We start from the raw sequence: 19,145 nt of genomic DNA, 5'->3' as shown, positions 1-19,145 counted from the left end.
AGGCGGAACAGTGGAGCTTGAAAGAGATGGCCAGAGTAAGTATATGGTTTGAATTTCAGCCCACAGGACTCATGGAATGGAATGAAAGAGAACATTCAGGGATGACTCCACAAAAGTTTCAGCTTAAGTAAATAAATGTATGACAATGTCATTTATTAGAATAGAAAACAACTAACTGAAAATCTTGAAGAGTAAGAGTGAATGGGCATCTTCAATCTGAAATGCCTATCAGACATCCAGGAAGAAACAGTAGCTTTGCAATGGGACATATATCTCCAGATCACAGAGAAGAGTCAGAGCTAACGGTATAAACTTTAGCATACAGAGAGTAGGTATTCATTAGTTTCATAGTTTTAATTTATTAATTCTGCTTTTATCTTTATTAAGACATTCCTTTTGGTTCCCTTAATTCTACTTTTTGCTCTAATTTCTTGAGTTGAATAATTTATATATTTTAACCATTTTAATTTTATTTTTAAGTTGACAAAATTACATACATTTAGATGTGAATGAAGTACGTATACATTATGGAATGGAATCATTGAGTTAATTTACACAGACCATTTAAAGCTTCAGAATTAGATAAGTTCAAATAGGGAAAAATATATGCAGAAAAAGCTAAATAAGGCTTCCAAAATGTTGAGGTAACAGAGAAAGCAGCACGCAGAGAAGAGTAAGAATGAAGAACCAAAGAAGCAGGAGGAAAAAAAAAAAAAAAGGACAGAGAATGAATACAGTGTGTGTGTGGTATCACTGGATTTAGGGGTAAATTTCCTAAAAAAAAGACAGGAAGGTATGAAAAATGGTACTAAATGCTTCTGGGATGGAGTAATACTGGAGAGGATAGAGAAGTGATCACTGGAGTGAGCGAGATGCAACTGTTGCTGACCTTCACAGGAGACATGCCTTCAGGGGCATGGACAAAGAAGAAGCCCTGTGGAAGTGAGAGGAGGGGAGAACAAACAGGAGGAGACATGTGGAGCCAGGGAGTACAGATGGTTCTTTTAATGAGGAAGATCAGAGAAATATACAGAAGCTAGAGAGGGAGATGGGATCAGCAAAAGGTTTTCAGGAAGAACCCAAATCTCTTAACATTTCAGCTCTACAGGCTGTCCTGCCAGCCTCCTCTTAGGCCGGTACACTATACCCTTTTATAATATTCCTAGTCACGATTATCACACTATCCACAAGAAAAACACTCCAATGGTCCTCCACTCCACCTTTCATAGAATGGAATTCCTCAATTTACACATTAGGTCAGATACCTCAACCTATGCAACTGGTAGACCGCTTCCGATTATGTATACGTGCAATGAAGAGAAGGAATTTTTCCTATTGCCACTGTATATCTCTAAAACTAGTATCAGTATAATGTGATTTTCCTTGTTAATCTATACAGAGAATAACCTTAAACCTCATTTATGCCAACATTGAAAACCTTAGGGTGACTAGCACTAGAAATGTTCCTTATGTAGTACAGAGCTCTAAAATGACCTCAGAAATAAGCTGTTAATGGGCTGGGGATGTGGCTCAAGTGGTAGCGCGCTTGCCTGGCATGCGCAGGGCGCTGGGTTCGATCCTCAGCACCACATACAAATAAAATAAAGATGTTGTGTCTACTGAAACTACAAAATAAATATTAAAAAAAAAGAAATAAACTGTTAAATTCTTACCAAGGTGTATGAATGAGAGCAAGGGTGTATATGTGTTGGAGGTGTGGAAGGGACTTGAACCCAGCTACCATTAACCCACTTTGCCTATGAATGCATTCATAATGGCTGTCTAGGCACAGGAATAAGAATGTACGTAGATCTGAAAGGAAATCTGGAAAACACTTTCCTCCCTTTTCCAAAATGTTGAGGTTAACAGAGAAGGGGGCCTACACAGAGGAATATAGCTGGAAATTAACTGTCTTCTATGGTATACCTGCTGGTCAAGCTTACAAAGGCTTTTTTTTTTTTTTTGGACTATCTGGTTTCAGAGAAAGGAACTCTGAAGATCAACAGCTTGTTCCTGAACTTTTCAAATTCAAACACCTCATACAGAGGAAACAGATTAAATACCTTTTTTCCCAACAAAATAGTACATTCAGAGTTAGTTCCAGTTCAAGACAGTAACAGATCAGAAGTAGCTTGCTAGATTTTACTGTAGTAATAATTTCATTTAGATAATACATAACAATCGAAAAGTTAAGAAGTGAATAGAGATTGCTTAATTAAAAACAAACAAACAAAAATCAGACAAGGGAATTCATGCTTTGTGTGGAAGGGGAACCAGATAACATAAAAGCTTCTTTCCAATTGTAATTCTCTCAGAAAATATTTTTTAAAAAATTAGTAGAAAAGCTGAAAAATGTACTATTTGGAAAAATAAAAAAATCAACCAACCAAACCCCGTATACACAAACAAAACTCCCCCCAAAACAGCAGTGATCCTATATCTAAAGGTTTCTTTATAAAAGTTGGTGGGAAGTAAAGACCTTAATGGAACTCAGATATACAGCAAAGGCTTGATTCATTTTAGACTCTAAAAGAACAACTGGCAAATTCTCTTAATCTGTGATCCCTGTGGGGTTTTTAAGGACCCCACACATACTAGATAGGTGCTCTAAGATTGAGTTCCATCCACAGCCCTGGAGAAGTCGGTTTGGAAGGATGATTATATCAAAAGTCACTGCCTGCTACAATTAGAAAACGGCCCTCATGGGGGTGCATACCTGTAATCCCAGTGGCTCTAGAGGTTGAGGCAGATTTCAAGTTCAAGGCTAGCTTCAACAACTTACTGAGGTTCTAAGCAACTTAGTGAGACCCATCTCAGTTCTCAAACTAAAAATAAAAAGACTGGGGCTGGGGGCTGGGGTTGTAGCTCAGAGGTAGAGTGCTTGCCTAGCAGTTCGAGGCCCTGGGTTCGATCCTCAGCACCACATAAAAATAAATAAAATAAAGGTATTGTGTCCAACAACTTAAAAAAAAAAAAAAAAGGACTGGGGATGTAGCTCAATGGATAATCCTTGGTATTAGGGTTGAAGGGGGTAGTGGGGAGAAAGAATTCCCTCCACAAACACACAGATCCAAATGCCCTAATAACAGCTAAGACCTTCAGTTTGAACTTCTAAGGAAAACAATTCAGAGATCACACAAAGTAAATTGTTTCACAAATGAGTTCCATTGCCAAGGTAGCTTTTAATTTTTCATCATATAGTTTCTAACACAGAAGAAATGGACTAAATTATCTACTTGAAAGTGTCCTTACTCTATGATGACTACTATTATATAGCATCTCTGAAAATGTAAACTATAAAGCTGCTTCTTTAAAAGCCCCAGCAGCAAAGTACATAGGTACAAGTGTACAACTGCCCCAAAGCCCTGTACTTGTGGGTCTAGCTGAGGTAACACTCTTGTGTACTAGTAGGTAGTAAAACAAAAGATGTACCTTTGCTGCAGTCATTGATGGCCATGTCCTTCTTGTCCTAAAAGGAAATACAACATTAATATGCATTACTCTAGTTTTATCTTAAGGGTTCAAAGTCCGATCATAATAACTGCTATGGAGAAACATAATGTTTTTCAAAGCAATCACGTGAAAACAGCTATGCTACGTTCACTGGGATTACAGGGGTCTGCCACTGTGCCCAGGTTCCAGCTGTGTTTAAAAACTGTTAGATGTAGGTTTTGACACATGGTATATGTTAATGAACACTGTCTTAAACTTTAAATAATTTTTTTGGCTGGGGATGTAGTTCTGTAGTAGAGCACTTGCCTAATATTTGTGAGGCCCTGGTTTAATCCCCAATACTGCACCCCCCCCCAAAGTCTTATTTTTTTGTTTTCTTAATACAAATTGCTGGTTTGTATATTCTGTAAAATGTCTTCTCCCATGCCACATAAGCCACATGAAACACTTCAAAAGTACTTCACCTTGGAGATGGAATTCATCTATATACATGTGCAGGCTTAAAAAACAAACAACTTTCTGCAGGCCTAAGCATTTAAGTGTACTCTCTTCCCTACCCCAAGGCCTTTCAAAACAAAATACAAAAAAACCTGGTTAATCAAATTGACTTTGGTGGAGACACTAGAAAATTTCAGGCCATATCAAAGAGAAAGTGACAGTAAATACCTGATCTAAAGGAAGAAACAAAAAGCCACTTTACCCAATCCTGAGCCAGCTTTATGAGTTGTATAAAGTATGTTAAATAGCGTATCCAATCCACTGTGGATATAAGTAGCCACAGTTAAACAAGCAGAATTTTAAAAAAATTCTCACCAATTTCAACCTAGCCATACTAATTATGTTGACTAAATAGGAAAACAAGACAAAATCAGCAATAAATCTCATTATTTGTACCAACACAATATAAAACAAATATATTTTCACTCTCATTTATTCCACACTCACCCTATTATTCCAGGTTCTCAATTCTTTTGAAATAAAAAAACTTTATGAAACTTTCTCTGACACATACTTTGGATTTTTTAAAAATATTTTTTAGTTATAGATGGACACAATATCTTTATTTTGTTTATTTATTTTTATGTGGTGCTGAGGATCGAACTTAGTGCCTCATATGTACGAGGCAGGCGCTCTGCCACTGAGCCACAACCCCAGCCCCATACTTTGGATTTAAGGGTAACTTTCATTCCAACTGTTGGACACTTCTCCCAGTGTCCATTATTTGAATAGAAAAATCAGTCTCAGGAATAAGCATCTTTATATCTAGAGGTTTAACCAGTGTTCCCCTGTGCCTTTAAATCTTTATCTAGAATTCCAGAGGCCTAAAATAAGTAGCTGTAGCTATTCTGGGAAATGCACTACTTGGCTCCTTGCTTCATTAACCTGCCCTAGTTTAGTGGAAACTTTGTCAGCCTTTCTTCCATGAAAGTATTCACTCAGCTACTTTAATATGGAATGTTAATGGTAGTGTGACGCAAGTTCTCCCAAAATATTTTTCTATCTTCCCTGTGCCCTTTACATAAGGGAAATACATGGGCAGGAAAAGAGAAATAGCAACTTTAAGCCCTTATGTTTTTTTGTTTTTTTTTTTTTTTTTTAGATAAACTGCCTTTCAAAATACTGTAAGACCATGTGCTTCTTAAAAAGAAAAGGTCAAAGATCCATACCTGCTTCATCCTTGCAGCAGCTCTATTTGAAAATAGAATTGATCTGTCTTTCTGGAAGCAGGATGGGCACATCTGAAGGGCTCGACTATAAGAACTTTCAGCTTCTATATAATCTGAGAATTAAAGAGAGGTCATTATGATTTTATTCTTGATACTATTGCATTTTGTAGGACCTCAAAATGCATAGCTTTCCATTTATAAGACAAAGGTTTTAAATAAAAAGATAGTCTCAGTCTATTAAGTTTTGGGCAGTAAATTTCATTCCCCCCTTTCTTCTCTCTGTAAAGAAACAGTGCTTCTTTGTGCCAATCTCACAAGGCATGAGCTTGGTGAACTGACAGCTGAACATGCTGTCAGTAAAGAGCACTCAATGCTCAAGAGTAGTAGCATACCTTAGATGTTCACTTTCATTTGGTTCAGCAATTTAGAAAGGAATGTTCAAAGGCGGTTAAGGAACTAGACAGATCAAAGAGATTAAAGCCTGGGATCCATGATTTGGGATGAAAAAAAAAGTTTTACAGCTAGGGTACAGCTTAGTGGTAGAATGCTTATCTGGCATGTGCAAGGGCCTGAGTTTCATCCCCAGCCCAGCACCACACCCCTACCCCTCCACAACCAAAAGTATAAAATTTTTTCAAGAAAGCTATTGTGCTTTCATGAAGATAATTTGGCTAAAACTATATGCATGAAATGTTGGGTTTTTTTGTTTGTTTGTTTTGATACTGGGGATTGAACCTGGAGTGCTTAATCACTGAGCCACTTCCCCAGACTTTTTTTTTTTTTTTGATTTTGAGACACAGTCTCTCTAAGTTGCTTAGGGCCTTGCTAAGTTGCTGAGGCTAGCTTTAAACTTGCTATCCTCCTGCCATAGCCTCCTGAGTTTCTGCTCTATCACACTCTGCTGCATAAAATGTTTGGAGAGATTTTTTTTTTTTTTTCCAGTGCTGGGGACCCAACTCAGCCTTGCACATGTGAGATAAGCACTCTCCCACTGAGCTACATCCTCAGCCTGTGAAGAGACATTTTATAAAGACCTAAAACTATAAAAAAAATTATTTAACTTTAAAAGAGAAATTTTAATTAAATGTATATGTTCATTGTTACATGCAGAATTATGGTAAAGATACTAAGAATAAGTTGTCTATTCATTCCTGTCCCAGGTTTGAAATATTTAATACTAACATACAACCCAGGAGTGATGGTACACGCCTGTAATTGCAGCTACTTGGCAAGGTGAGGCAGGAGGATCAGGGATTTGAGGCCAGTCTCTATAAGGTAGCAAGATCCTGTCTCAAAACAAAATAAAAAGGGCTGGAGATATAGCTCAGTGGTAAAGAACTTGTCTGGTATGCACTAGGGGCTCTTTTCAAGCCCCAGGACTGCTCCCCCGTCAAAAGGAACCAACCACACAAAAAGCTATGTTTTCAAAATTAGAACCATTAGGGGCTGGGGATGTGGCTCAAGTGGTAGCGCGCTCGCCTGGCATGCGTGCAGCCCGGGTTCGATTCTCAGCACCACATACAGACAAAGATGCTGTGTCCGCCAAATACTGAAAAATAAATATTAAAGTTCTCTCTCTCTCTCCCTCTTTCTCACTCTCTCTCACTCTTTCTTAAAAAAAAAAAAAAAAATTAGAACCATTACTTCTATTAGAAAAAAAAAAAAGCCATGACTGCTAAAATCAAGATATAAGAAAATAATTAAACCTAAAAATAACTAGGGGAAAATTATGTTAACACTCTTAGACTTCTAAAGTATATATACTTTGACACAGAAAGTTATTATAAGATTGAATTCACCAAATTATCAGAATGAACCCTAACTTTATTCCTAAGCAAATGGAGAAAATGCATAAGGACATGAAGAACCTCTCTCTACTTAAGGCATCTATTAAGGTTTGAATATAGTTTGTTCTCTAACAGTTTCATGTGTTGGGAGCTCAGTTTTCAATGTGGTGAAGTTGGGGACCTTTAAGAGGCAGGGTTTACTGCAAGGTCCTCAGATCACTGGAGGCACTGCCCTGGGAGGGGAATACTGGTCATCTGGATAGTATGCTCAAGAGAGCCAATTGTTATAACAGTATGAGATTTTCCTCAGCCTCTCTCTGGCTTCCTTTTGAGATGTAATCCTTTCCTCTTGCATGGGTTCCTACCATTTGCAATAGGGCCTTTAACTAAGCAGGCAATACATTTGTTGGGCTTTGTGGTGAGATTTGAGGACTCTGATTTTACAGCAATGCATTAAGGTAGTGAGGTAGTGTTCTCTAAAGCAGTAGTGGAGCTTCACCCTTGACTTTAGAATTAATAGATTATATTAGACTACAGAAAAGAAAAACTGCTCATGCCAAAAGATACACAGTAACTGATCACTGCCAAATGAGAATGACTTGGAGCTGGTTTAAAAAAAAAAAAAAAATCTAGGTGCTGGGAAGTAACACCACATCGTGAGCAACTAAGACTTGCTAGTTGTTTCCAAATGTTCTTTGGTTAATCTTCATGAACTCTGAAATAGGATGAGTCAAGATGGCCAGACATCAGTGTTAGAACAGTTATCTTACCTCCTTTCTTAAACTGCTCATTTCCCTCCTCCTTTAGTCTAGTGCTCTCCTCTCTCCTTTTCTGGAAAAGATCATAGAATTACACAATTTCTTACAACATTATAATGAATAAAAAGGGTTTCTATATATACAAGTATATTTAATGGGTAGCAAGTTGACTTTTGAGAACTGGGTCAGTTTTACCCAAATCCCAGACAGTGACAAGAGAAAAACACACGACTAATCATCAACTGCATTTTCATGTTTGAAATAAAAGGTAAGTGTTGTTGGCCTGTCCTTTGCTTTCTATGCTTCTGTCTTTTGCAAAGAATGGCAGTTCAAGTATCAGCTAATTTTCATTCACTCAAAAATGAAACTAAACAACCTGCACCTTGATTTGCATACTAGTATAAATTCAAATTCTGGCTCTATACTTAAGTTGCACAACCAGTTTCAGAATCTTTCTGAGCTTTAGTTTCTTCATTTAGAACAATAAAACTTTAATAGTGTTGACTTAATGTTTAGTGGGTTTAAGTGATTATGTATGGAAAGCTGCCAACACAGTGGCAATAAGTATAAATTACTATTTTTCTGTAAAATAAGCAATTTATTACTCATTTAGCAAGAATTGTGGGTTATGTCATGAAGGAAACAGAGTATCCTGAAAGAGTACATTACAGAGGACAAGTCATACCCACAGGGTTGGGCATTATGCTGTTAGAAGCTGATATAGGAAAATTTAAAGAAACCTAGATAAGTAACTCTCTCTTTTCTTAGCTTGTTTTAACAACTTAGAAACTCATACAGATGGCCAACCACACATCAAACATAAAGCAGAGCCAATGTCACCCTGTGGAGCAAAGTAACACATCTGAGCTGGTATGTACTTCTTCCAGGATCACCTTAATGTGGCTGGCACAAGCCAAACTGGCAGAAGCACCTGTAGGCCTGCTGCCCACCTTGGATGATGCTTTTTCTTTTTCTCTATATATATTAGTTGTGGTTGAACACAATACCTTTATTTTTATGCAGTGCCGAGAACCAAACCTAGTGCCTCATGCATGCTAGGCAAGCATTCTACCACTGAGCCACAACCCCAGCCCCTTTTCTTTCATTTTAAAGAGAAAGTCCCCTAAAATCTCTTCCTTCATTCCTAAAGCTTCTGGTTAAATAAAAACTCCAAAGGGAAGAAATATAGTTAGCAGGCTACTTAACACCCAGAAGCCTAAAACCTAAATAATGGTACTCAAGATTAGAAACCAAATGAAAAATATTTCTTCTCTGGAGACCTTGTTAATGCTTTTTTTGTGTGTGTGTGTTTTGGAATTGGAGATTAAGCCAGGGGCACATTACCACTGAGCTACATTGCTCATCCTGTTTTATGTTGAGACAGGGTATTGCTAAATTGCTGAGACTGGCCTTGACTTTGTGATTCTCCTGCCTCAGTCTCCCGAGTCACAGGAACATAGACCTGTGTCACCATGCCTGGTTTGTTAATAGGTTATTGATGAGACCAGGGTGCTTCTCAAATTTCTTATTATAACCTGGGTAAAACAGAAGACTTCATGAATCTAGTAAAGAAACTAAAAAGTAGGTATAACTGAATCTACTTCTTTTGGTTTCTACCATATGTCTCACACAGCAAATATAATAATAATCTATTTAAGATATATCTAAAGGGCTATTCTAAGGGAATATAGAAAAAATAAAATGGGTGGTAGTAGTGATAAAAAATACAACAGTATAGCCATATTTACCTAGTACTATCCATAAGAGAGGTACCTGGACTAAAATGTTCTCTATTGCATTGGTTAGGGGTTTTGCATGCACGTAAAAGATAATTTTAAACAAAAAAATTTAGAGGCAATTTTACTGAAAAGTTATCTAGGGCTCACAGAACCAATGGGAAGCTTAAAGAATAGTCTTAAGAAGGCAGGGAGAACTCAAGGAAGCTCTGCTCAGACAAGAAAAAGAAAGCATGTCCTTTTGTGAGTCTGGACAGGTCAGTGCTGTCATAGTAGCAAATAAATTATGACTATTCCCTTTACTTTGCCTCATTTGATCCAGATTCAAGATTTCAGTCAGAAGCATCCAATAAACCTCACTCAGGTCACCTGGCTTAGCTGTCAGAAGATGGAGCAACTGCCCTGGGCTACTGCCACCCGACAAGATTACACAGAAGTATTCTTCCAAATTGGAAGTAGGGGATTGAATGCTGAAGAACCAAGAAAAACCCCATAAGAAATGAATTAAAAGTTATTTTAAAGCAGAAATTCTTTAGAGAAGGGCAATTCACCAAGTTACTATAGCTTAATGTACATTGTTAAAAACTTTCAATTTCCTATGCTTTAATTCTAATCTCAAACTCTTCTCTGTTCTATTATGTTCTTCAAAGCTATGTTCTTCAAAGCTCATCAAGATCCTGTCTCTCAATAAAAAAGGGCTAGGGAAGTAGCTCAGTGGTAGAGTAGTTGCCTAGCATATGTGAGCCCCTGGGTTTATCCCCAGCACCACACAAACACAGAGAGACAGACCGATCATTTGGTAAATTTATAACATTAGGTTTCCAACTGACAAAGATGAAATGAAGGTACACCCAGAAAGGGCCAGCCTGAGCAAAGCTCACATTTCCTTATAATTTTAGGAGAACTAAAAGTTGGAAGACCAAAAAGAAGTGTTTTAGAACACAATTTTGAGGTCAATTATTCTAAGGAAGGCATCTTATTGTTTTGGCTGATAAATCACAACCCAAAGGCCTACTAAGCAGTACACAAAGGAAAAGAGTTTCTGCTTCCCCCTCCACAGACTGTGTAAACTGAGGATTAATGCAATTATCAATAACATGCTGAGTATCTCCTTGGAAACAGCTAAAAATAGCACTTTGGAGGAGCAGGAACTATCTCCCAGCTGTGCCAAGAGACTGACTTGATCCCAATACAAAGACCGAGGTTTACTCTGCTGCCTGAACACACATTCTCCAATGGATAGCACATACATTGTGTAATGTTACAGAAATCCAATGACAGATTTTATAGTGTACACAGGTTTTAGCAGGCTAAGTGCGAGAATCTTCACTCACATGTTAGCCGGTAGTGCTGATATTCTGCAGCCCTAGGAGGTACAAATCTTTCTAGATTCTGTTCAATGAACAGAAGCTTCTAATGTGGTTAGGAGCCCTCTCACACGCCTCCATAATGCCTTTTAACGTGCTTCAAAGAGGCCTCATGGGAAACATCTGCTCTTGAATTATATTTCCATAGAAATGGGAACCAAAGAAAATGTACAAGGCTCTTTACTCAGTATTCCTCCCCTTCCCTGAAAACTTGGTGGGAAACAGTAACATTATTCTGTATTGTAATATCATCACAAGAACTGCCAAGGAAAACTAGACACATACAGTGTGCTCAATGAAGGAAGTTTATTTCAACAGTTCAAACTACAAACTTTCCACCTTGGTAGTAGAAATTCAGCACAATCTACACAACTAGATACTTAACCACTTATAATCTGCCGTCACATACTTTAGCTCATTTGCTTTTTCAAGACAATTCTGAGAAGTAAACACTGAGATCCTTTTATAATGAGAAAAATAAAGATTCAAAAATCTCTTGTTCTTCATACATCAAACTTCTATTTTCTCCTTCCACATCTCCAAACCAAATTTTACTAGTTTTCAAAGTCTAGCACAAATCACATCTGCTCTTCAGGGTTACTTTCCCCACATGATCTCTCTTTAAATGAAGAATGCACATATGATCTCTGAATTTGGAATTTAATTCTGCTTAAAAGTTATTTAAAATGCCTTTCCCCCCAAAAGTCTCAAATGTTAACTTGAATGCATAAATTATTTCATAAAGTATAGGATGTTGTACAGGACTTTGATAGGAGTGAAGGAGGCTTTTGTGATGGCCCTCTTTCTGCCCCACCCATTTCCCATGGGCCTTTTTAGATAACACTCCAAGTACTCAAACCCCCATGGTTTCCTGTCCAAGCTTCTCCCAATCCACTTCTAGGCCCTCCATGGGCCTTTTACCTGGTCTATCCCACTAAAAGTGAATTTTGCTGCAGGTGGATTTACTATTCCAGGAGTCATGTTCTCTTACGACACCTGCCTTAGAGTAGGAACTGGTCATCACTCCAAGGAATCCTGGATTCTTTAAGTGTGAAATGATATTTAGAAACTGGGATGTGGGTACAAGTGTGCTGTTAATAGCACTTACTGTTACTACTTTTAGGCCTTAACAGTAAAGAAACCTGGCAGGGTGTATGCGTGTGTGTGTGTGGGGGGGGTAATAGAGCTACACACACACACACACACACACACACACACACACACAAATTTTACTAGTACAACATCCTATACTTTATGAAAATACACACACACACACATTTTAATTTTTTTAAGTTGTAGATGGACACAATACCTTTATTTAATTTATTTTTTTATTTGGTGCTAAGGATTAAACCCAGTGCCTCACACATGCTAGGCAAGCACTCTACCACTGAGCCACTTCCCCAGCCCCGGAAACACATCTTAAAAAAAGAAAAAGAAGAAGAAAAAAACAAAAACAAAAACCATGACTCCAAAGAATATATATATAAAAGTGAAATCCAATAATAAAGGATTTTTCTTCATCTTCCCCAACAGCGAAAATTCTGTTCTCCAGACTAACAATACACATGCTCTCCAACTTATAAAGAGGTTGTGTTTGGATAAATCCATTGTAAACTGAAAATACCCTAATTGAAAAAGCATTTAATACACCTAACCTACCAGATATAATAGCCTAGCAGCACAGTGTTCTGTACTGTTGGTTTACTCCTGTAATGGTGGTGCTCACTGGGAGCTGCAATTGGCTGCCACTGTCCAGCATCAAACTGCATATTTCTAGCCCAGGAAAAGGTCAAAATTCAAAATTTGAACTACTATATGGTTTCTACTGAATGTATATCACTTTTACATCATTGTAAGCTACAAAAACAGTAGTTGGAACATAAGTAGGAGACTGTACATTTATTCATCTGCTCTGTCCTAAATTACTATACAAATACCAGTACCAACAATAAACCTACAATGAAGAGTGCAATATTTCTCTACATTTTTCTACTACTAAGGGCGCATGGTCAAAAGGGTATACTATGTCCCCTTACTAAGTTTGTTACCGTTGTGCTAATTTGTTTTGACTGATTTTGTATGTGTGTGGGGGTACTAGGGTTTGAATCCAGGGACTTGCACATGCCAGGTAAGTGCTCTACCAGCTAAGCTACAATCTCAGCCCTGGAATTGATCTTTTTTCTTTTTTAATATTTATTTTTTTTAGTTGTAGTTGGACACAATATCTTTAATTAATTTATTTTTATGTGGTGCTGAGGATCAAACTCAGGCCCTTGCCCATGCTAGGCGAGCGCTCTACTGCTAAGCCACAACCCCAGCCCCCTGGAATTGATCTTAAGTCTTCATTTTTTTCTCATCCTTTCTAATTTTTTGAATATGTAAAATATTTACAAATTTCAAAATTCAATGTGAGGGGAACTTCAGATGTGCTAAACTGAGGAGTTTGCCAAATCCTCTTCCCTAAAAGTAACTAAAAAGGTGGCAAAAAAAAAAAAAAAATCAACCATTTCAGTCCCCCAGATATTGACAAAAGGCTTATAGCAAAGTAATAGTTATGCATGAAAAACTAGTAATTTCCAGGAAAGAACCGTGGAAATTTGTGGTATACTTGCCTCATCATTCAATATGGTATCTCTAACAAAGTAAGGTTGGCCATAAATAACTATCAATTTCCCTGCTGCAGGAAGATGACTTGATCCAGAGCAGGAGAAATAATCCATTTCCGATGGTGATGTCTGTCTTAAAGAGCAACCTGAGTGGCAAGCAAATGGGGAGCTATACAGCTTTTATTAGTGTGAGGTTGCAGTCCTGGCTGAAGCAAGCAATTGATCCCCAGGCCCTAGCTAGCAATTTAAGAGGGAGATACAGAAGAGATATTCAAGAGGCACTTGACAGGTTCTCTAAATACACCTGATTGACTGGAGATGGAGTGTGTATTTGGGAAGACTAGAGAGTGTCAATGCTACTAACATATTCTTAGGAGCCTGTGTATGTACAATAATCCAGCTAGGACAGCCAAGTAGAAGCTAGGGCACACTTGAAGACTGCCTGAATCTTGAGTGAGCCTCTGATTCCATACACAGATTTGCTAATGGGTGGAAGCCTTATTGGTTTAGGGCATTGAACATGATCTCTGGCCAGAAATTGGCCGACCACTGGAACAACCTCAAGAAAGTCAGACATAAAATCAAACTAACAAAAACAAAAACAAAATCCAACTGAGCAAAGTCTTCAGTGGGGCCACATAACACAGGGGAAATTATTAAACAAATAAACAAAATAGCAATAAAAATAACTGGGGGCAACAGAAGAAAGTCAATCCAGACTTGCTGTAATATTACCTAAAATGTTTCGTTGCAACAAAGAATTATACTGTCTCATTATGGGGATATAGTTCAGTGGTAGAGAGTTTGCCGTGTGTGTGTGTGTGTGTGTGTGTGTGTGTGTGTGTGTGTGTGTGTGTGTATGACCATGGGTTTGATTCCCACTACTGAGGGGAGGAAAAAAAGCCAAACCAACCTATTCCTCAGGGGCAGCCAGAGTAGCTCCGTCTGTGGCCAGAGTGCATGCTTACCATGCACAATGCTCCAGGTTTCACTCTAACCAATACCAGTACTAAACAACACAAAAAAGGACTTAGTACCCTCAGATGTTAGATATAGCAAAGACTTGAAGATAGCTGTAAATGAAAATATTTAAAGGATTAAAGAAAACTGTTTAAAGACTTACAGTCCTAAAGACTTAGTTAATATAATAATGATTAATAAAGAAATAAATTATTATCTTTAATTTTAATTTTTAAGGTGCAGGGGATCAAACCCAAGGCCTCGAACATGCTAAGCATGCACTCTACTACTGAGCTTTGGCTCCAGGGTGGCAATTATTTAAAAAGAAAAAGAAAACAAAAAGTTAAAAAAAAATTCAATAACTGAAATGGAAAATTCACAGAGGGACTCAGTAGAGATCTGGACTTGTAAATGGAAGAATAAGTAAATCTGAATTTAGATCAATAGAAATTTTATAAGCTGAAGAACAGAAAAAAAAGACTGAGGAAAAATGAACAGTCCTCACAATATGTGATGGAAGTCCTGAAGGACAGAAACTCTGAAATACTTAAAGAAATAAAGGCTGAAAACTTCAAAATTCTAATGAAACACTCTAAAGATCCAAGAAGCTTAGCAAACCCCAAGGAGGATAAAGAGCCAAATCTAGAAACACCAGAGCCGAACTACTGAAAGGTAAAAGAGAAAACGTGAAAGCAGCAAGAAAAAAAATGATATAAGGAAACAATGAAATTGCTAATTTCTAATTTACCATCCGAAACAACAGTGGCTAAGGCAGTGCAACAACATATTTAAAATGGTAAAAGAAAAAACTTACCAAATCCAAATTGCATTTTAGCAAAATTATATCTCAAAATGAAGGCAAAAATAAATGTATTCACATGTAAATCAATTTTGAAACAATTACTGCTACCAAGCCTGCCTCCCAAGGCATATTAAATGATGTCCTTCAGGATGAATGGAAATGACACCACATGGTAACTCAAAAACCACAGGAAGAGTACCAGAAATAGTTAAGGTTTTTCTTTTCTCTTAATTGTTTAAAAGACAAAAGATATATGCAAATAGTAATTGGGTTCATAACATACATTACTATAATGCATATAACAATGGTAGTATAAGGCAGGGAGAAGGAAATGAAGCTATAATAAAGCAAAGTTTCTATATTTTACTGTAATCAAGTAGCATTAAACTAAGTTACACTGTAAAAAGATACACAAAAGATTGAAAAGAGGGTGCTATACCACTGAGTTACATCCCCAGCCCCTTTTATTTTTTGACACAGAGTCTCACTAAGTTGCTGAGATTGGCCTTGAACTTGTGATCCTCCTGCCTCAGCCTCCAGAGTTGCTGGCTTTACAGGTCTGCAACACTTTGTTCTGCTGTAAGATACACATCATAATTACTACTGTAAGATACATATTATAATTGCTACCCTTGCAAAAATAGCTAAGAAGTAAACAAAGTTAGGGCTGCAGTTTGTAGCTATGTGGTGAAGCACTTGCCTCCCATGTGAAAGAACTTAGGTTCAATCCATGGCACAAAAACAAAAACAGATCAAGGCCCTAAGCCTAAGATCTGTAAACAGATCTGTAAGAAATACACTTTAATATACGCTTTTGGCACCTTTGTTAGGATTAGATGACTGTATCTGTTTAGGTTTGTCTCTATCTTCTATTCCATTAGTCTTCATGTCTGCTTTTATGCAATATCATGCATTTTTGTTACTATAGCTCTGTAGTAAAATTTGAGATCTGGTATTGAAATTTCATCTCACCTAAGAGTAGCAAGTAAGAGAAATGTAAGTAACAATAAATGCCAGGAAGGTATGGGAGAAAGAAATACTTAAATGTTGGTGAGACTACAATGCAAATTACACAACCACTATGGAAATTGGCATGGAGATTCTGTAAAGACTAGAAATGGAACCATCCAACGATCCAGCTATTTCACTTACATGTATAAATAAAGCACAGTGAATCCCACTTTTATGTATAATGTACCAATTAAAAAACATAAAGAAGACCAGCAGAGTAAAAAAAGGTGGTTTGGGGAGGGAAGGCGGAAAGAAAGGGGAAGTACTGGGGAATTAAATAGAGTTATTTATGTGCATGTGTGAATGTCACAATGAACCCCAACATTATGTACAATTTCAATATACTACTAAAAAACAAAAATAAACACACTTCAGACTCAAAAATAAATATATTGAAAGCAAAAGGATGGAAAAAAATATATTCCTTAAAAGTAGAGACAAAAAAAAAAAGACATTTCATAAAGGTAAAAAGTCAAATCAGAAAAATATGAGTTAAAAATGTAAGCCAGGCATGGTAATGCATGCCTACAATCGCAGTGGCTTGTTAGGCTGAGGCAGGAGAATCACAAGTTCAAAGCTAGCCTTAGCAATTCAGCAAGGCCCTAAACAACTTAGTGAGACACTATCTCAAAATAAAATATATATATAAAAAAAATTAAAAAGGGCTGTGCATCTGGCTCAGTGGTCAAGCGCCCCTCGATTCAATTCCTGATATTAAAAAAAAGTCATAAATGTATACATAGAGTCATAAAATATATAAAGGAAAAACTAACGATTTAAAGAAGAAACAGACAATTCAACATTAATTGCTGGAGATTTCATACCCTATGCATAGCATAACATATTGTTTAAAAATGTACAACCACATAAATAATATTCAGATTAAATGAGAAAGAGAACAGTGCCAGGATATCAGAAGCTTCCCTCATGCCCCTTTCACATCATCCTGTCCCAGCAGCCCTGCCAACCACAGAATTTTTTCTCATAAATTAACTTGAAGGATAGTGACTGAGGTTGTCACACTTCTAAAAAAACTGCAGAATTCACATACACTTGCAACCTTGAGGGAAACATGCATTTAATGATGACTTTTAAGATTTTAGAAGTCCCAAATCCTACTGTATTTTATGGCCCATGCTCACATTTAATTTTGATTTAATACTGATAGTTAACATTTTTGTGTGTAGTCACTTACAACTTTTTAGACAGGAACTATTATCATCCTGCTTAACACCAAGTTAAATGGTGGAGCTAGGACAGACCTAACATTTTAAAGCTCATGTTCTTAAGCATAAGACAATAACTGTCTTTCACAGGTGTGAAAATATAGAATTATTTGCAGGAAGTAGAAACTGAAAAACTGCTTGCAGAAATTGACATGGAACTTACACGTTTCATAGTCCTAAAGAAAAAGTCACTTCTAATCTTTCTATGAAGAATTAGGTTACTTCTCTCTTCTACTAAATAAGTAAAATGGATTCCATTTTTACACTTTGCAGATGGACCAATTCATTTTGAACGTGTTTAAAATCTATTCTTTGCCTCACAAATTTAGGGATGTTCAATATTTATTTAATGCTATATTCCAGGGAATGATTTTCTTAGGCCAGCCAAAGGGTAAGAGGATTTTATGTAACGTAGGAAGCCATACTTTCCTCCTTCCCACCCTCACTGGAGAAAGAACCAGAGTTGGGGCTGGGTTCTATCACTGAGCTACATCCTTTTGATTTTGAGACAGGGTCTGGCTAAGTTGCCTAAACTGGCCTCAAACTTACAACTCTCCTGCCTTAGGCCCCCAAATAGCTGGGATTACAGTTGTATAAGCCACCCAGCCTGTTGCAAATAACATTTTTTTTTTCCTTTTGGTATTCAGGGTTAAATCCAGAGGTACTTTCCTACTGAGCCACATCCCTACCCTTTTTTATTTTTTATTTCGAGACAGAATCTCACTGAGTTACTGAAGGCCTTGCTAGATTGCTGAGGCTGGCCTCGAGTCTGCAATCTTCCTGTCAGCCTCCCAAGATGTTGAGATTACAAATGTGTGCCATCACCCAACTGCAAAAAACATTTTTTAAAATTTTTTATTTGTTTAAAAAACATCTTAACAGCATGTTTCTACACTTTTAAACTAAGCAAATTCTTCGGTTATTTAAAAAGTCTATTACCACTCAAATCTCTGAATGGTGACATAATCTAAATGAAGTTCTTTGTTTTGATAAATGATGTCATTTTAAACTAAATTCTAAATGAAAGTCTAACAAACATTAGAAGGTAAACATTGGAAAAGGATACAAATTTCATCTTAGCTGCTATTAAAATTTACCTACATCACTGAGGCAAAGATAGACTTTTAAAAATGGTGCTAAAACAATGGTAGCCACTTGGAAAAAGATAAAATGATACCAACGGGCCATAGCACATATAAGAATAAACTCCAAATGGATTGGAGATATAAATGTAAAAAGTGAAACCATAAAAGAAGAAATGGATGATTCCTCTTTAACTTCAGCATGACGGCTTTCTAACAAAATTCAAAGGCAACACAAGAGGGCTGGGGATGTGGCTCAGGCGGTAGCGCGCTCGCCTGGCATGCGTGTGGCCCGGGTTCGATCCTCAGCACCACATACCAACAAAGATGTTGTGTCCGCCGAGAACTAAAAAATAAATATTAAAAATTCTCTCTCTCTCTCTCTCCTCTCTCACTCTCTCTTTAAAAAAAAAAAAAAGGCAACACAAGAAAAGATTAATAAATCTGATTATAGAAAAACTAAAACAATGTATTTGACTAACAAAGAAAAACGAGGCAATACATTCACTATAGGGCTGGGGATGTGGCTCAAGCGGTAGCGCGCTCGCCTGCCATGCGTGCGGCCCGGGTTCGATCCTCACCACCACATACCAACAAAAATGTTGTGTCCGCCGAGAACTAAAAAATAAATATTAAAAATTCTCTCTCTCTCTCTCCTCTCTCACTCTCTCTTTAAAAAAAAAATAC

At 37.2% G+C, this 19,145-nt stretch overlaps 1 protein-coding gene across 4 annotated transcripts in view; it reads right to left on the bottom strand.

The window, feature by feature from the left end:
- The window catches only part of Ttc1 (tetratricopeptide repeat domain 1), a 48,560-nt gene that overhangs the window by 14,340 nt on the left and 15,075 nt on the right, over positions 1-19,145 (bottom strand). For all 4 annotated transcript variants that reach the window (XM_013358698.4, XM_013358699.4, XM_005325427.5 and 1 more), the window contains exons 3-5: positions 7,678-7,738; positions 5,121-5,233; positions 3,433-3,469 (exon numbers count right to left, since the gene is read on the bottom strand). In XM_013358698.4, coding sequence (XP_013214152.1) covers positions 3,433-3,469; positions 5,121-5,233; positions 7,678-7,738 — 211 coding nt within the window. The remainder of the gene's footprint in view (positions 1-3,432; positions 3,470-5,120; positions 5,234-7,677; positions 7,739-19,145) is intronic.

The sequence above is a fragment of the Ictidomys tridecemlineatus genome, chromosome 1 (assembly GCF_052094955.1).
Source record: "Ictidomys tridecemlineatus isolate mIctTri1 chromosome 1, mIctTri1.hap1, whole genome shotgun sequence".
NCBI classification, from domain to species: Eukaryota; Metazoa; Chordata; class Mammalia; order Rodentia; family Sciuridae; genus Ictidomys; species Ictidomys tridecemlineatus.
The sequence above is the reverse complement of the archived record's forward strand: the minus strand, read 5'-3'. Positions and strand labels throughout refer to the sequence as shown.